This window comes from Sander lucioperca, chromosome 19 (assembly GCF_008315115.2).
Source record: "Sander lucioperca isolate FBNREF2018 chromosome 19, SLUC_FBN_1.2, whole genome shotgun sequence".
In the NCBI taxonomy this organism is placed as follows: domain Eukaryota; kingdom Metazoa; phylum Chordata; class Actinopteri; order Perciformes; family Percidae; genus Sander; species Sander lucioperca.
In genome coordinates, this window is record NC_050191.1 from 9,112,261 (window position 1) to 9,131,306 (window position 19,046).

The 19,046-nt window shown below is 40.9% G+C and overlaps 1 protein-coding gene and 1 long non-coding RNA gene across 2 annotated transcripts; one reads left to right on the plus strand and one right to left on the minus strand.

The window, feature by feature from the left end:
- Window positions 1–117: 117 nt before the first annotated feature.
- LOC116066371 lies at window positions 118–1,816 on the minus strand. Its single transcript, XR_004895878.1, has 3 exons — window positions 1,700–1,816; window positions 284–337; window positions 118–150 (listed from the first exon to the last, which is right to left on the minus strand). It is a non-coding gene; the product is annotated as an uncharacterized LOC116066371 (long non-coding RNA).
- A 3,123-nt stretch (window positions 1,817–4,939) lies between these two features.
- On the plus strand, window positions 4,940–10,715 carry mtif3 (mitochondrial translational initiation factor 3). The gene is given in 7 exon segments (XM_031322404.1): window positions 4,940–4,976; window positions 4,979–5,020; window positions 5,133–5,148; window positions 5,150–5,163; window positions 6,074–6,526; window positions 8,318–8,469; window positions 10,059–10,715. Coding segments are annotated over 7 exon segments (954 nt in total). The 5' UTR covers window positions 4,940–4,954; the 3' UTR covers window positions 10,314–10,715.
- The last annotated feature ends 8,331 nt before the right edge of the window (window positions 10,716–19,046 follow it).

The following is a 19,046-nucleotide window of genomic DNA, read 5'->3' on the forward strand; positions in this document are numbered from 1 at the left end:
GTGTAGTATCACCTTTGAGGTCTGAATTTGCACTGCAGTTCCCTTTCAGGACATACAGATGCAGTTTCATATCGATATGCCATTTTGAGATGAGCACATCATATAACCCATTTTTTCCCTCTATTAGAGGCCACTCCTCCCCCAGGGTTTCTGTAAATTAAAAACAGAAACACAGTTAGATTTTTATATTTGTTTAAACACTGATGTAAATGTTTAAAAACAATCCAGTATTCTGTGACAAGTATACTATATTTCTATACTCTTGTTATATAAATATACTCACTGTTAGAATGATGTTGAGTTGCATTTTTCTGCAGAAACACTATGCAACCTGTTGCTGAGAGTTAAAGAATGCAGTCTTTTTATGTCACATGATAATTTCATAATATTCTTCTAATAATTTCTTGCATACTTTCACACAACATTTTACAGCAGTAACCCATAAGCAGAATTATTCGTAAATAAAATGTAATATCTACAAAGGATAAAATCTGAATATCCATACTTAGTTCAATGGATGCACAAGGGCTTTAACATTGTCATTAAGTTTAGACTGAGGGCACATGGGGGGGGGTTGGAGCCTTTCCCAGTATGCACTGAGAGAGAGACAGCACAGGTTACCAGTCTAGTGCACAGCTAAAGGCTGGGGTATGCTCGAAACAACTTAGTTTGTACAAAAAACTGTCATCAAAGCATGTCTGATGTCAAATTTATTTACAGCCGCACTCATACTGCTTGTCCTCATAGAGGGACAAGACAAGATAATTGTTCGCTTATACTTAAAAGTACTGCCCAAAAAATTGGTAAAAAAAAAAGTGTAAATATTTTGTAAATACAGGTTACCAATTAAATACTTACCAGCTACCTATACTTGTACAGGTAAAGAAGCACAGGGAAGAAAGGGGAAACTCATTTGCATTTAGAAGGGACCTAGCAATAAGTTAACCTGTAAGGCAAGACACTACATTGCAAAAAAATTAGGGGTTTTTAATGCACTGGTCAATTTTGAGATTTTTTTGGCAATTTTGCATCCATAACATGTCTTATTTCAGACTAGTGGAAAGAAAACAATCAAAATACACATTTAGGTGTTTATTTTACTACACATTGTCTATTTGTGTCTGTAGATTTCTCCTAAATTCACCAAGCTAGTATTAGATAATGCCTCATTAGAAATCTTGTAATACAAAGAAGTATTGTCTTGATTTAAGTAATCAACTGGGGAGGTTTCATGGTGATATGTCTTAGTTGAATATTGATTTAATAGTATCACCTGTAGTGTCTTGCAAAATGTATCTCTACAATACACATCTTTAAAGGCTTTGCAGTTTTCTATTTATATTCTGGAGGTGTTTACAGGTGAGTTTGTCAAATATCATTCATAGCCTAATTCATACAACATTTATACCTAAATATGCTTTATGGAGTGACAAAAAGAGATATCCAAAACTCCCTCTGTAAAACTCTATTTTTGACTCTAATATGTCAACAAAATTAAACCGGAATTTTGACCTGGCTTTAATCAAAAGGATGTCAAAAATATATTACTGTCCCACAGTACTTTATAATTCTAAAAACATAAATACTATTATATGGCTGTAAAGGTGCACCCTTCCTCCCAGACTTAGCATGATGTTTTGTTCCCAAGCAACAATCAACAACTACTGTAATTAAAATGTTCATTATAGTTTGGACTCACTCAGATTCGAATGTTTTTTTGCAGTGATGAAGCCAATGAAGTTATCAACAACAACAAAATTGGTCTTCTTGACAGTTGACAGACAGTTTTTCAGGTCAGCGTAGTTCGCCGTGGCTAAAACAACTTAATCAAATCAGATCACAAGTTAAACAAAATGAATGTCAGTGCTCTTATTTTAATGCTCAAAAATGTCATTTCTTAAGAGAACAATATATCACATGCCATGTGATATGTACAGGCTACTAGACTTTAGTATTTGGAGATCGTGTCTACTTACAAACTGGATAAATCCACAGAAGGCCCACAAACGAAACCCAAGTAATCCAGCCCATGTTCTTTTGATGACATTAAGTCTCATTCAGGATGTGTGAACCATTCACTGCTACAGTAGATTAATAACAACTATTATTCCAAAGTACTTTTCTACAGCAGATTATCAGCCAATTCTTACCCTTTCTCTGATAGAACGTACAAGCAGTGAACAGCAGCACTAAACAAAAGGAACTGAACCTTTTGGCCAGATGAATATGTTTTCTAACTGACTTTGCATAGCTTGCCGCTGCATGAATTTTGTTTTGCAAATTCACAGTTCCTGAAAATGACCTTGTGCCTATGCAAAACAACCAAAAGAACATTGTGTTTGGACAGATATCCACTGATGTATGATGTATGTAACCAAATTCAAGGAATGAATGGTGGTTGTTGTGTTGTACTTCTTGAGTGAAAAAACATATTTTCTGCTTAGTACCAGTGCCAAATAACCTTTGACAAAAACCTCCTCAAGAATACCTAATCATTTTTCAGACAAGGATCATGAGGAAGTTTGACCTTACATTCCACATTAATCAGTGGCGGTTCTACATTGAATTACACCCAGGGCTAGACCCCCTTCAACTAAAACCTGACCAGTTACTACTGAGAAGGGTCTGGTGTCAACCAGGCTACTGTGCTGGCCTTCCTTGATGCAAAATCATCAATGATGTCATCGTAAAAAATATGCAGCGGTATGTAACACTTTGTGCCACTTAAAGCCATCGTCCAAAGCATTATGTGCATTACATTGCGCAAAAAGGACAGAAATCATAGTCTGGAGAGCTGCAGAAGAAACGTTTCAACTTTCATTCTTTATTTATCTGAAGGGAACTCACCTATTTCGTTGCAGGCGTTTTCAGCAAACATTGTTTGCATACAGTCTGTATCCAAACATCTAATCTGGCTAATCTAAAGATTCTATTAATAGAAACATTGTCAGAATGTAGTTCCCATCCACAGTAAAGAAGAAATATAAGCCAAGAGGAACAAAGCTATACTATATTCAGAAAGTTAACATCTAGAATGATTTAACAATGTTATTGAAATTACTCATTTGGGTTTATTGAATTGATGAAGTAAGAGTAGCTGACTATATGAGGGATGGTTAAAAAAAAAAAGTGAATATGTTTAATTGTTTAACACATATATAATGACCAAAAGACACTTGATTTCATCATTGCCAATTTGTTTTCAATTTCTTATGTTAAGTGCAGATGTAATTCTATTAGCTCTGTTTTTAATCACAAAACGAGAACTGAATTGTATAAGAAGTTGGTTTAACTCTGACAGTGTGATTGAAGACACACGTTGGATCTGGATTATGAGAGAAATCTATATTGACAAAAACAAATCGTCAATTTGTATCTTTGTATCTTTAAAGTAAAACAGTTTTACACACATCAAATACACACACACACACACACACACACACACACACACACACACACACACAAAACAAATAAACAGATGTACCTTACATTCCACATTAATCAGTGGCGGTTCTACATTGAATTACACCCAGGGCTAGACCCCCTTCAACTAAAACCTGACCAGTTACTACTGAGAAACCCTTCTCAGTAGTGGTACTACTGGTGTCAACCAGGCTACTTTGCTGGCCTTCCTTGATGCAAAAGCATCAATGATGTCATCGTATGAAATCTACTCCTCTATTGAATGATTGATTCTGACGGAAAGGCCAGTGAGCCGTTCCTGGGACATGGTTGACCTCAGGTATGACTTGATCAACTTTAGTTTTGAAAAGTTCCTCTCTGCTTGAGCCACAGTGACTGGCAGAGTAAGTGCAATCCTGAGAGTTGGGAGAGAAAAGAGAGAGAAAAGTTGGGGTAGATCTCCGATAGATTCTTATCATTCATAAAAGTGATAAGCAAGGAGGCTCCCCCCTCCCCTTTCCCCTTCTCACACAGCTTCTCTGTACTCGGTACCTTCTCAGCAAGCAGGGGCGCCAATTTGTCAATTCCCCACACGGTTTTTTTAAGTGCTCGTGCCGCCCATACATTCATGGCCGGTCCCCATGAAAAATGCCACCCCGGGCGGCTCCCCGCTTCGCCCGTGCCGTCATTTAACAAAAGAAACATATATGATCATTTAAATAACTTCTAACTTTCACAGGAAAAAACAAAAACAAAACAAACAATATTTCTCTATAATGACCACAGGAAATAAAAGAAACCATCCTGCTTAGTCCCAATCATGCTTCATTACTTTTAAGGAAAAGTTCAACATTTTTCATAATAACGCTTAGAGGAGTAGTTAGTTAGTAGTTAGTTAGAGGAGAAGCCACGATACCTCTCTCATCCTGGACTTAATCCATTCAGCCTCTTTTATCTTATGTTAAACAGCTATTTTGTATATATTTGTTTCTGTATTTATTGTTTATTTCATATTAATGTTCAATATGTTTGTTTGTTTGTTTGTTATGTATGCACCAACCACCAAGGCAAATTCCTTGTAAGTGTTACTTACTTGGCAATAAATGCTACAGCTACTAGCCACTTAAATTACTTTCGCCTCCATTGTATTAGAATGGAGACAGAAATCTAATAGACAGACATTTAGGCTAATAAACTAGAACGTAACTACATGGTATGGACCTTTTTCACAGCAGACATTTTAACTTGTCATAGTAGGAAAATCACAGCTGAAATTGATAACCTTAACGATGGCTCAATTCCATCAAGTGTCCCAGTAAGCTATTTCAGTGAGTCAGCATGCACAATACCAGGGCCTCTCCTAAGTGTAATGCAGCCATCATTAATAGTTTTGAATGAAAAACTATTGACAAGTCAAAATGTCCTGCTGTGAAAAAGAGCTATCCCTTTGTAATTTGGGTGAACTGCCCTTTAATGGAGAAACGACGTGTCCTTGTTTGTCCAGAAGAGGGCAGCGTCGTGGTTTTGCTGCATCTGTTCTGACTCAAATTAAATGAAGAAGTACATGGCGGAAGAAGGCACAACAGTCACCCTGAGATAGTGGGGATATTGATGTACAGTGAGTAAACAGCACAACTACAGAAGATATATTTAGGGAAGTTATTTACTGGCGATGCTAGCGTGTATCTCTGATTTGACCATTTGTGCCTGCATTCATGTTTTAAACCCAGGAACTTCCTGTGTGTGTAATTGGAGAACAAGGCAATAATCTAGGACAACTTGTTTAAAGAGGCCGATAGTTTATTAATTCAAATGGCATTGTTTTCACAACGTGGGGTCTACACTAAAACTCAGTCAAGATATAGCTGTAACCGTCTCTCTCAGTCAACGCCAGACTCCCATTTAAAATCTTACAGTTTAATGTGTACAGGTTCATTCCACACCCAGCGCAACACAATGCATTTATCGCTAGGCATGTTGTGAATTATTGAGTTTTGCTGGTCAGTTCGGCATAACTTTACTGAACATTTAATTAAATGTTAGCTTTTACAATCTGCTTGCATTGGGCACTGGCGTCAAGAGTGTTTTACCTGCAGACGCTTGTCAGTTTCCTTGTCAGAATGCCAGGGACACAGTGGACCCTGACGGTTTGAAACATGTCTTATTTGTGATGTGTGTGCGGTGACCGATAAGGAAGGCAAACTGTAATTGGCCGATGTTTTAAAGGAGGCTGGCCTGGCGGGATGCTGAAGAAACAGGAAAAATACTTCACAACTGTCTGTCTGTCGATGGATTGTGTTTATAAGTTTCAAACGAGATGCTACTAATGATGCAGAGATGACAATGAACATAACATCCATTAAATAATTTTGAGATATCGGGTCTGCCTAGACTGTAGAGTCAGATGATATATGACTGAATATTAGTGTCATACAGTACACCCAAAGGTGCCCAACCCACATGGGCTTGCAAGACATTACTCACATTACCTACAGAGGCAAGAAGAGAGAACTTAAGGAAATACATTTTTGAGAACGGTCATATACAGACATATAATATGCATTTCGTTCTCAATTGTGGCCTTTTCTGGATGTATGCTGTTTCACATAATCATATTAGGCAGCTCAATTGTCCCCTGTCTTTTTTTTTTATATCTAGGATATGTCTGCAGGTTGTGTGAGGTGGATGCTGAGCCATACAGTGAAAGCTGTGTGTGGTGGCAGCAGCAGCTGTGGCTACTGGACACCAGCATCAAGATTCACCATATGCAGTGAAAGATCCAACATCATTGCTTCCTCCTGGAGATGGTCTCCATTCTCCACTGCTGGAGACGACACAGAACAGACTGCCGCTCCAAAGAAAAAAAAGCAAGATCCCCGAGGTCATGCCACAATCAGCGCAGTCGGCCGTAAGATCCCGCAGCGTGAGATACAGGTGATAAGTGAGACAGGCGAGAACCTGGGCACCATGCACCGCGCAGATGTGATCAGAGTCATGGACGAGCAGGGTCTCAAATTGGTGCTGCTCAGTGAACACAAAGATCCTCCCGTCTACCGGCTGATGAGCGGCAAACAGATCCATGAAGAGCAGCTGAAACTGCGGGAGAAGCAGAAAGCAAAAGCAGGTATGTGATGTCCTGGCAGGGACCCAATCAGACCTTTTAGTTTTACACATTGGTTCCCAGCCTGGGGGTCAGGATCAGGGTCCCAAGATGGTTTACAAGTTGGGAAGAAAGAAAGATATTTCTCATATCTTTGCTTTTTTAGTTGTTAAATGCCAGGAGGTTTCACTTCTTCAGGGCTCTAAAAGATATTCAAATTCAACAATCTGAGACGGTTAAAATCACTTTTTGCTTGAAATGCTCACAGCTCATAGAAGTTGAGACACAGGTTGACTTTCTTTCATTTCAAAGGGCCACAAGCCAAAAAGGTTGGGAACCACTGTTTTATTAGATATACAGTACATCACAACCTTGAACAAGTAGTCTTTTGTGTCTCTTGAAACATCTCATTTTTAAAGTTGTTAAAGGTCCCATGGCATGGTGCTCTTTGGATGCTTTTATATAGGCCTTAGTGGTCCCCTAATACTGTATCTGAAGTCTCTTATATAGGCCTTAGTGGTCCCCTAATACTGTATCTGAAGTCTCTTTTATATAGACCTTAGTGGTCCCCTAATACTGTATCTGAAGTCTCTTTCCCGAAATTCAGCTTTGGTGCAGAATTACAGCCACTAGAGCCAGTCCCACAATGAGCTTTCCTTAGGATGTGCCATTTCTGTGTCTGTAGCTATTGAGGAGGAGAGAGGGGGGGGCAAGGTGGAGGGTGGGGGTGTGGCCATGACCAACTGCCACTTTGCTCATTTGAAAGCCATGATGTCTCTCTCTCTCATGGGTGGGCCAAATTCTCTGTGCGGGCAAAGCAGAGAAAGGGGAGGTAACCTTCCTCCTTATGACATCATAAGGAGGAGATTCCAGATCGGCCCATCTGAGCTTTCATTTTCTCAAAGGCAGAGCAGGATACCCAGGGCTCGGTTTACATCTATCACCATTTCTAGCCACTGGGGGACCATAGGCAGGCTCATATTAATGTTAAAAAACTTCATAAAGTGAAAGTTTCATGCCATGGGACCTTTTAATAAATGAAGAGTACACAGATTGGGAGCTGTTTATAATACCTAGATTCAATTCAACATTCAGTCACATACAGAGCAATGTGTGAATGGAACTTACTCCCAAATAATATTAAACAACAAAACATAAAAATAAAAAAAATTATAGCTTAAAGAATTTTACCCACTAATTCTTTGTAGTGAGTCAGTTACATGGGCTATTTTGTTATCACTTATTCTTTAAAAATAGATTCATTCCGCTTAATTTTTTTTTTTTCTTTCTTTGTTTTTGTAATTTTGTAAATATGAGTTGTATTTTGTGAAATGTTGTGTAATGTGAAGTAGTGTCTAATGTTTGTATTGTGATGATGTAAATTGTATTGTCACAAAAAAGACTGCAGGACCGCAGTAAGACTAGCTTCTGTAGCTTATGCTGACGCTAATGGGGATCCAAATAAAACAAACAAACAATTTGCAGACCATACTCTTTGTCTAACAAACCAGATCTGAATCGTAAAATTATTTTAGGAAAAATTACATTTAATAAAATCTTGATAACCGAGGCTACACTTGTGTACACCACCTCTGTTCTGTTGAGCATACAGATTCTTCTGTTCTTCTAGCTATTGGAGGTATTGATGAAATCATTTTCTCTAGGAAGGATCTAACTCTGTGAAGTAAGTCATTACCTTGCAACCTGATAATCTCAGTAACATCAGTGTTCAACAGATCTTACAGTAAAAAATGTCACACGCCCAGTATTTGAAATAAAATGTAACACAATGTAACGCATGTGTTCTCTCCACAGCCCCCGTGCAGGTGAAGGAGCTCACCTTTTCATCCGGCATCGCAGCTCATGATCTCTCAACCAAGATGAAACAAGTGGAGAGTTGGCTGGAGAAGAAGAACCATGTTAGAATTACTTTGCGATCAGGACGTGGCGGACCTGCAGTCAACCTGGTGAGAATAAACCCCTTTTTTTGTCTTTATGAAATAGTGACAGTAGAGCGATAACAGAAAATGAGAAGGGTCAGCATGGTCAGCACCTTTACCCCAAGGACACCGGTGCACCTACAGTAGAACACTCACTAGTTGGGCGCCTGGGTGGGTCACCTGGTAGAGCACACGCCCATAAATAGAGGTTTACTCCTCGACGCAGTGGCCGCAGGTTTGACTCCGCCCTGCGGCCCTTTGCTGCATATCATTCCCCCTCTCTCTCCCCTCTCATGTCTTCAGCTGTCCTATATAAATAAAAGGCCTAAAATGCCCCAAAAAACAATCTAAAAAGAACACTCACTAGTCTCGCATTGCCAGACCTTCCTCTACAGCTCTCCGGAGGAGGGTCTGACTAGTCCACACAGCATTCCGGGATGGGAGAAAAACGCGCTCTGGTTTATTGGCATTTCTTTAAACCAATCACAATCGTCATGGGCGGTGTTATGCGCTACAGAACTTGTTTTGGTGGAACGTGTATGTTCAAAAGTTGTTTTAGTCGTGCAACAGAAAACTCAGATTGGACAGATAGTCTAGCTAGCTGTCTGGATTTACCCTGCAGAGATCTGAGGAGTAGTTAGTTAACCATAGTTTAAAATGCCAACACAAAAAAAAGCGGAAGGTGATGGACATCCAGCCGAAATGAAGGACACCTGGCGGAATTTCAGGCAGCACCTAAACAGTCCCGGAAATGAAATGCTGTCGATATAGACTAAACACTCACAAATTAGTATAAACCGCAAATTCAATTGTTATTCAACTCAGTATTAGTGTAACAAAATGCGTCTGGTTATGCAGCAGACGTGGATACAAAAATGTATCACATTTATCAACAATGTTGACTGAATAAAATCTACATGACATTCTAGATGTCATGTAGAAACCATTTGTATTGTTATAAAAATAATCATTTTGTATGTCTGTTAGTAGAACTATTCACATGACAGACAACATGACACTTTCTGTTGTCTACTCCGTCCACTGCATCTGAAACAGGTTCAAAACGGTGTATGTGCATTAGACTTGTGCATTCCCAAATGAAAACATCTGCATGCGTGATATATGTCTGCCAGAAATGTACAAATAAAATTGCAGTACGGAAATGTGTCCACATTAAATAGTTTGTCCATCAGAGACTACTGGGAAGTTGGTATTCACTATTCTATAACCAAATTAAAAAAAAACCTGTGTTAGAAAACATATTAGACTTGACATGCTTATCAGACTTTTTTCAAAACTTTCAAATATCAAATCAGAATTTGCCCCCAGTGTTGTGCAGGCTCTAACATGGAATGAACTCGCCCTTTCATAGTTGTATTTTCATGCTGTGTAACATGTTACGACACATTTGTATGTTACATTTAGTGGGTGAGGTTTGTAACTGTTAATGTAATCCTCCCCTTCCCTTGATGCCATTTTCCCAAACAGCACTGTTGACTTTTACCTTAATGGCAAAGAGGATGAGGGGCAATTGTACAAATATCTTTTCATGGTCATACATTAGGCATGTATCCCCCCCAAAAATGTCCTAAAATGAGTTTTTAAATTTTCCACAGGACACAACTCTGGAGCAGATAGTGCAACAAATGGAGGTGATGGTGGGATTTGTTTCTAAGCCAAAAGCCATACGTGACGGTCAAGCAGCCATGTGCATCCTCCGACCACCTTCAGCAAAGGAACTGTCACAAAAAGGGAAGAACATGACCGCAGCTTCGCAGTCCGACGACTCGAGTTCGAATGCCACGGAGAGCAAAACAACCATCCCTCCTGTTAGTAACTCGGACACAACAAAAGGGTCTATACAGCAGTGATCCAATGGAAATAAAACATTTTCATAAAAACGAATTGAAGCCTGTTGCTAAAATCTCACATTTTGGTGTAAAATACCTCATCAGACTCAACTCGTAGTGTATTGTGTGTAGGTATTTAATAAAGCTTGGTGTATAATAATGATGCATCCAGCGAAATGGATTAGTCCTCTGAAAGTTTCAACGGTGGCAGAGATACACTAGTCCCAAAACGTTGTGGATGTGCAGAGTGTTTTTAATGAATGTATTCACTTCTACTACATCTGTACTAAAACATATCACAGCCAATAATCTGCTAACTGGTCAGCTTGTTGCATTAGGCTTTTACTTTCACTTTATAGTTACCTAAACACTGAATTTTATTTATAAGCGCAGTTCATCATTCACAGGTTGCATTCTTGAAAACACATACCCGTCGGGTGCCATATTTCCTGTCATCTCCACTAAAAACACAAAAGCACACAATCTTGTAGTACTGTACTTGTGAGGACATTGTTCTGACTACTACTGAGGTGTTGGGCTACCACGAACCTCGACAAGTTTCAAAGCTCCTTTACAGATTCTCCAAATGCGTGGACCTCTAGTGGAGGAAAGAGACCATTTAAATGTTTCATCATTTATGTAGCATACCCCCCGAACAAGGATGAGACTTTTACTGATGGTTTCATGATGTTTAATTCTTTATGAACCATAATCCGTTCACCATGTCACCAATGTAAGAGCTGAAATGTATACAAAAACATGTAACCGATCAGTTAACATTGTTCACAATCACATGCTGTCTTACATTTGTGCAGAACCAACATTAACAGGCAAAATGCTCATTCTCAACTGAATAAACAAACCTTTTGCCTCTTCGGAAGGGCTGCAAGTATGAATTCGTTGTTTACCATGGGCTCCGTGTCAAAGTTATTGCCTTTTTCTTTTGGAATGAGCTACCTGCTATGAACTGCGCTAGCCAGACGCGCGTGCTTCCAAAGCAAAAAAGAAAACAAAGGCGCGTAGCTTTAGACCGGAAATCCGTTTCAATACAAAATTTCAAAATAAAAGACAGTCACTATATTTTGTAACAAAATATACATATGGTTATTTACACTCCCACCAAATTATGAGTGTTTGTTATATCAGTATAACAACAAAGAAGAATTTTCAACATGAATTAACCATTCCTCTTAATTAGCTTATGAACATTCTAATATCAGAATTAGCTTTTGTACAGGACGCTCTACACTAGAGAGCTTATTACTGCGTTGACCTTTGTTATTCAGTCTCTTATCTCCAAAGGAGATTTTCACTCTTCTCACGAGTCCGTCCTTGCCACTAACAGTCTCCAGGACTCTGGCAAGTTTCCATTCACCTCTGGGCGACAGTTCATCAACGTCCAACACAACATCACCTACTTTTAGATTCCTTTTTGGTGAGTGCCAGCGCTGCCTGGCCATAATGTTGTGCAGATACTCACGTCTCCACCTGCACCAGAACTGCTCAGTCAAAAACTGCACACGACGCCATCTCTTTGCTCCATAGAGGTCCTCCTTTGGGAAGGCACCAGGAGGGGGCAGTGTTGTGCTGGATTTCATGTGGAGCAAGTGGTTAGGGGTAAGTGGTTCCAAGCTGTCAGGGTTGTTAAGGTTGTCTACAGTCAATGGGCGACTATTGACTATGGCCATAGCTTCGTAGAATAAAGTCCTTAATGAAGCGTCATTAAGTCTACTATGCGCAAGTAGTATTCAATACACTTCTGACCGTCCTTATCTGGCGTTCCCACACTCCACCTGCGTGACTGGAGTGAGGTGCATTCAACACAAAGTCACATTGTTTTTGGGACAGATAAGCACTCAGTCTTTGGGTGTCTAATTCACGTAGGGCAGCTTTAAACTCATTTTTTGCGCCAACAAAGTTTGTTCCCTGATCACACTGAATTTGGCGAACTGCACCTCTGAGAGAAATGAAACACCTTAATGCATTAATGAATGTGTCAGTGGATAAGTCCTTTAATAGCTCAATGTGAATGGCACGGGAGCAAAAGCAAGTGAATAAAAGCCCATACCGTTTGTTGTTTTCGGCCTTCTGTAGTTATGAAAGGGCCAAAACAGTCCATACCGCAGTATGTGAAGGGCGGAGAGGGCTCTAAGCGTTCCGCAGGTAAGTCGCTCATTCTCTGACCCTCCGGAGCTTTGCGGAGTCTGCAGCAGATGACACACTGGCGGATGAAGGAAGCAACGGTTCTGCTAATCCCTGGGATCCAGTAGCCACTGGATCTGATTTCATTTATGGTGAAGCCTTTTCCTTGGTGTTTTACTTTGTCGTGACAGTAAGCTATTATGAGTTTGGTCACATGATGTTCCTTTGGAATCACAATAGGGTGTTTGAAAGAGTCTTTGATAGATGAAAGTCTCCCTCCGACCTTGATGAGACTGTCCGTGTCCCTGAAAATGTCTAAGTGGAACAGTTTGTTGTGATGTGGGAGCTGGTTGCCTTTGCTTAACAATTTTATCTCTTTTCCATATGTTTGTTTTTGTACATCCTGAATGATGACGTGTACTGCACTTTCTTGTTCACTCACTGTAGCCGGTGCATCTGATTTGACTTTCTTGGCCCTTCTTATGAGACGTGCGACAGCTTTGACTGCTTTGGACCATGACGAGAACTTGGATAAATGTTCTGCAAGGCTGAATGTCTCTGTAACTTTGGTTAACATTGCCCGAGTTTTTCTGACTTCTGGATCTCCAAGAGACGGTTCGAGCTCTACACTTTGTGTTGTGGGTAGGTCTCTCTCCCAGAGAAAGGAGGGGCCAGTGAACCAGTTGGATGAGAGAAGCTCAGTGACCGATTTACCCCTAGATGCACTATCGGCTGGGTTCTCTTCAGATGGCACATAAAACCATTGCTGAGGGTTTGTACTTAGTCGAATCTTTTGGACTCTCTTCGCTACAAAGGTATGGAAACGACGTGCCTCATTGTTTACGTAGCCCAGAACCACCTTTGAATCAGTCCAGAAATACTCTTTGACTTGAGCGTAGCTGAGTTCATCTCTCAACATGTTACTAACTGAGACTGAAACTACAGCTGCAGTTAGCTCGAGTCTGGGGATTGTAGTCAGCTTGGTAGGAGAAACACGGGCTTTGGCTATTACCAGTGAACAGTGAATTTCTTCTTTAACGTTTTTGGCTCTCAAATAGGTGCATTGTCCATAACCACTCGTGCTTGCGTCCGAAAAGTGGTGCAACTCTATTTCTTTAAGCTCTCCAAAACTAGCAGGAAAGTAACAACGACTTATATTTACCTTGTCTAAGTTGGCAAAGTCACGTTACCAGCTCTCCCACCTTGGCCTCAGTGCTTCTGGCAGGGAGTCATCCCAATTGATGCCTTGGTGACACATTTCCTGCAGAATCCTTTTTCCATGAAGCACATATGGCGCCAGGAAGCCAAGGGGGTCGTAGATGGATGCAACAGTGGATAAGATACCTCGACGTGTTGCTGGTTGGTCTTTTAAAGTGTTGTCAAATCTGAAACAGTCCCTCTCAACGTTCCATTGGATGCCTAAGGCCCTTTCTTGTGGCATGTCTTTGAACGTTAAGTCCTTTGTTTTTGTCTCTACTGCACATTCAGACGGTGGGATGCTTTGTAGAACAGCAGGGCTATTTGATATGAATTTGTGCAGACGGAGCCCTCCTTGCTTGCATATCTCTGTGGCCTCTTTTGCAAGCTGTATTGCCTTTTCAACTGTGTCTGTGCTTGTAACTCCATCATCCACATAGAAGTCCTTTTCCATGAACTCAGATCCTACAGGGTGTGTGTGACAGTATTCTTTAGCCAAATACTTTAGTCCGTAATTCGCACAGCCTGGGGATGATGTTGCACCGAAAAGATGTACCTTCATTCTGTATACTCGTGGCTGTGTATCTGTGTTGCCGTTTTTCCACCACAGAAAACTCAGGTAATCTCTGTCGCACCGCTGGACGTGGAACTGGTGGAACATCTTCTCTATATCGCACATTAGAGCAATAGAATGTTGTCTGAACCGTAGAAGGATGCCTGTTAGATTGTTAATCAGGTCTGGCCCTTGGAGAAGATGTTCGTTTAGACTCGTACCCTTGTGTTTGGCTGAACAATCGAAGACAACACGAAGTTTAGTTGGCTTTTTGGGGTGATAAATCCCGTGATGGGGAATGTACCATTGTTCACTTTGTGTTCCTTCATTGTGTACTTCGTCGACGTCACCCCTCTCAATAATGTCTTTCATGTGAGTTATATAGTCTCTTTTGTACTTTTCGTCTTTGTTGAACTTTCGCTTTAAGTGTTCGAGTCTGATTTCAGCAAGCTTTCTGTTATTGGGTAAGTGTGGCCTTTGTCTGAATGGCAGAGGCATCTCACAGTGTCCTTGTTCGTTTTTCCTTATTCCCTCCTTAAGCTTGTCCAAAAAGATGAGATCCTCTTGTGAAACCGTTTTGTCGCTTGCTTTTGTGTCCTTAAAATCTGACTCTAGCACACTAATCATGTCCATGGGAGTTACAGGGGGTAATTCCTTTATTGTGACTCTATGACACAAACTTGACTGAGTTTCATGGAGCGCTGGTGTGGAGCCTCCAACGATACTCCACCCTAGATCTGTGCGGATGGCATATGGCTCCTCACCTTCTCCTAGTAGAACTTGTCTTGGAGCTAAAGTTCTGGGAAAGTTAAATCCGATAAGGAGTCCAACATCACAACTCAGAAGAGGTGGCATATTATCAGCAATTTCTGTCAGGTGGGGCCATTGTTTCGCTGTGTCACTAGTGGGTATGTTGTCATAGTTAACTGGAATAAAGTCCTTGGTATATGAAGGGGGTAGGTCGATGCGAATGTCTGAGTCATATCCTCTCACACGCAATCCAGATACTCTGTTACTCTTAACAATGGAGTGAACACCCAGCATGGTAGTTAGTTTTAACTTTACAGGGTGAGTGTCCGCTTGTAGCTGGTTGCTTACTTCTTCACAGACAAATGTGCTGTCACTTTGTGTGTCTAATAGTGCGTAAACTAATTGCTCTTTAGACGGGCTCTGAACTGTGGACACCCATACAGGAACGATCATAGATGTGCTACTAGACTGGCCCACCTTAGTAACGTTGAGAGCTGTGACTGACGTGGTTTCATTTGGAGAGCTTGGAGCGGTGTTGTCAGAGCTTTGTGACCTTTCATATGCCTTGTGATTGTCATTGTGCAGACAAGTGGGATGCTTTCCTTTGCAAATGTCACAAGCGTGGCGATGACAACAATCTTTGGCGTTATGGCCCACCTTTAGGCATCCATAGCACAGTTTATTGTCCCTAACATATGTGCGCTTCTCTTCTAAGTGCAGATCTAAAAAGTTAGGGCACTTTGACAACTGGTGTTTTTCATCTTTGCAAAACATGCAGGGTACCTTTCATTTTGTGTTGCTTGTCCTTGCCTTGTTGTTTTGTACTGTGGTTTGTGTTGTGAAGACTTGTGTGGATCTGTTTGGTTTAAAGTCCTTTGTGGTCCTTTTCTCGCAGGATGAGCTGCACGAGTGAAGAGCATATGAAGAAGTGACCGGGTTGCATGCGATCTCTGCCTCGACTGTCACGAATTGTGTAAAGTCCTTAAAAGAGGGGAAATCCTTGCCGTCCATAAGTGTAACTGTGACATGGCGATTCCAACGGGCTGCCAGCCAATCGGGAACTTTCTGCAGCAATTTTTGATTTTCCTCGCAGTCACTTAGTATCTCTAGGCCTTTTACATATGGTGTGGCTTGGAGACATGCATTTAGAAAGTCTGAAAAGGTCCTTAATCCTTCTGCATCCTTTGAGCTTATTTTAGGCCATTTTGCCAGTTTGTCTCTGAAAGCTCTTTGCACAACAAAAGGCGGTCCATAACGTTGCTCAAGTTTCTGCCATGCATCCCTGTATGCCTCTTCATCACTGCGATAGAACGTGCCCTCAAGACATTTTTGTGCTGGGCCTGTGACGTACCTTTTGAGCAAGTGAAGCTTATCAGCAGGTGAGATCCCTTTGCAATCTACAAGTGAAGAGAATTAAGCTTTCCATTCAATGTAGTTAATTGGATCTCCGCTGAACACTGTGGGCATTGGCACTGGGATTCTGTTTATGGCTATACTGTTTTGAATTGCTTGGGCCAATTGGGAAATGTCTGTGGGAGGTGCAGGAGTGACGATTTGAGGGTTTGGACTGTTCACAGTGTGATTTGACATATGAATAGACACATTGTTTTGTGGCATTAATGGAGGTAAACCACTAGAGGGAGCTAGTGCTTCATGAACAGACTGATGGTCAACAGAGAAAGTCATATTGTTCGGTTTTATTTGCTGATGATCCATATCCATGTTCATTTCTCTGTCGTAGATCTCAAGTTTTGCGCGAGCAGCTTGCATTTCCCTTTCTGCCTTTAAGCGCTCAAGTTCAGATTCTATATCTTTCATTTTTTCCTTTTGTTTAATTTCCTCCTGCACAATTTTATATTCTGCTTCCTTTGCAGCCAACTCCGCAGCTGCATCAATCCTTTTGGCTGTGATGCTTGACGTGTCAGACTGCTTACCGACGCTAGACTGAGAGGCGGTACCGTAGATGGAGTGGGCGTACTGGTGTGACAGTAGCTGATGAAGGCGTTGCCTTTCTCCATCTGCTTCAAAATCACCATCGATTGCTGTTATACGTTCATTAAGGATTTTCATAATGTCCTTAGTTACTGCTTCACAAGAGTCCATTTTGCGTCTTGTGTCAGGGGTATGTATGGCATAGTACGCTCCCTTATTTCACTATACACCTTCATCATGTTGTTCAAACCCTTTTCAATATCGTCGGCCATTTCACACAACTTGTGCTCTGATAAGTCAGTCTTCAGACTTTCTCTGGATGTTCTGATTAGCCCTTTCCATTGTTCATAAAGACTCAGCAGTTTTTTGTCTTTTTTTATCAGTTCGTCTTCTTGGTAGGCTAGCATTTTCTCCGTTAACACACTAGGCCGCTCTGAACGCCTGGGTAATGATAACTCAGTCGCAACCTCCATTTTATGCAATTCAGCTAATTGTTTTTCTTTGCGTTCAATATCGTCCTTTAACTCCTGCCTTGACATGCTCTCTGTATCTCCTTGATGTAATAAAGCTCTCATTTCATTGATTTCGGTTTGTAGCTTACGTGTTTGCTCTTCGATGCCGTCCATTTTCCGTGTTGTTGTAGCTCGCTGCCTGTGCTGTTGCCGTTGTCCTTAACATTCACGGGCAGCTCGATGTAACATTAGCACACTGAGGTGAAGCTCTTACTGTAGCATACCTCCCGAACAAGGATGAGACTTTTACTGATGGTTTCATGATGTTTAATTCTTTATGAACCATAATCCGTTCACCATGTCACCAACGTAAGAGCTGAAATGTATACAAAAACATGTAACCGATCAGTTAACATTGTTCACAATCACATGCTGTCTTACATTTGTGCAGAACCAACATTAACAGGCAAAATGCTCATTCTCAACTGAATAAACAAACCTTTTGCCTCTTCGGAAGGGCTGCAAGTATGAATTCGTTGTTTACCATGGGCTCCGTGTCAAAGTTATTGCCGTTTTCTTTTGGAATGAGCTACCTGCTATGAACTGCGCTAGCCAGACGCGCGTGCTTCCAAAGCAAAAAAGAAAAAGGCGCGTAGCTTTAGACCGGAAATCCGTTTCAATACAAAATTTCAAAATAAAAGACAGTCACAATATTTTGTAACAAAATATACATATGGTTATTTACAATTTAGAATAAAGTCACTCAGACATCATGATCCAAAATTGATGTCCACTGTGCCTTAACAGACTTTTGTACATGTCACACAGTATGTGAGAAAAATGAACTGCTTCATTATATGATGCAGTACTTCTGTATGGAAGCATCTGCATTTGTTAGGTTTCTCTAATCATTCAGCTTTTTGCTTTAATTTGTCCGGCCTGTAGTCTGGCATTGCCAGACCTTCCTCCGCAGCGCAGCAGAGGAGGGTCTGGCTAGTCCACACAGCATTCCGGGATGGGAGAAAAAACGTGCTCTGGTTTATTGGCATGTCTTTAAACCAATCACAATCGTCATGGACGGAGCCACGATGCCGCTGCAAAATAGCCTCGGGAAGGAACTTGTTTTGGTGGAACATGTGAACGTTCAAAAGTTGTTTTAGTCGTACAACATAAAAATCTGATTGGACAGAGAGTCTAGCTAGCTGTCTGGATTTACCCTGCAGAGATCTGAGGAGCAGTTAACAATAGTCCTCATAAATCCACCGGAGTTTAAAATGCGAACACAAAGAAAGTGGAAGGTGACGGTCATTCGGCCAAAATGAGGGACATCCGGCGGAATTTCCAGCGGCCACGGACCAATCCCGAAAATGAAACATCGTCAATATAGACTATCCCGTCTGTAGATGTAACCTGTGTGGACCAGATGTTTGTGATAAAATGGGAGGTGTGTCCCTACATGTGACAATGTGATCAGATTTTTGAACCCCAAATGTGATGAATACACTGGATTTTTTTTTTTACCCAAATACATATACTTATGAGTATACTATGAACAGGTTGACTATGAGATGTGGATTTTTTAGATTTTTTTTGTCCACCTACTTGTGACCATTTAAGACTAGCTAAAGGATGATGATGATGATGATTAGTAATAAAAGTTGCCGATCTTTGTGAGCACCTCAAAATTGCAGGGAGGAAGGTTTTTGATGATATCAAACCAACACCAAC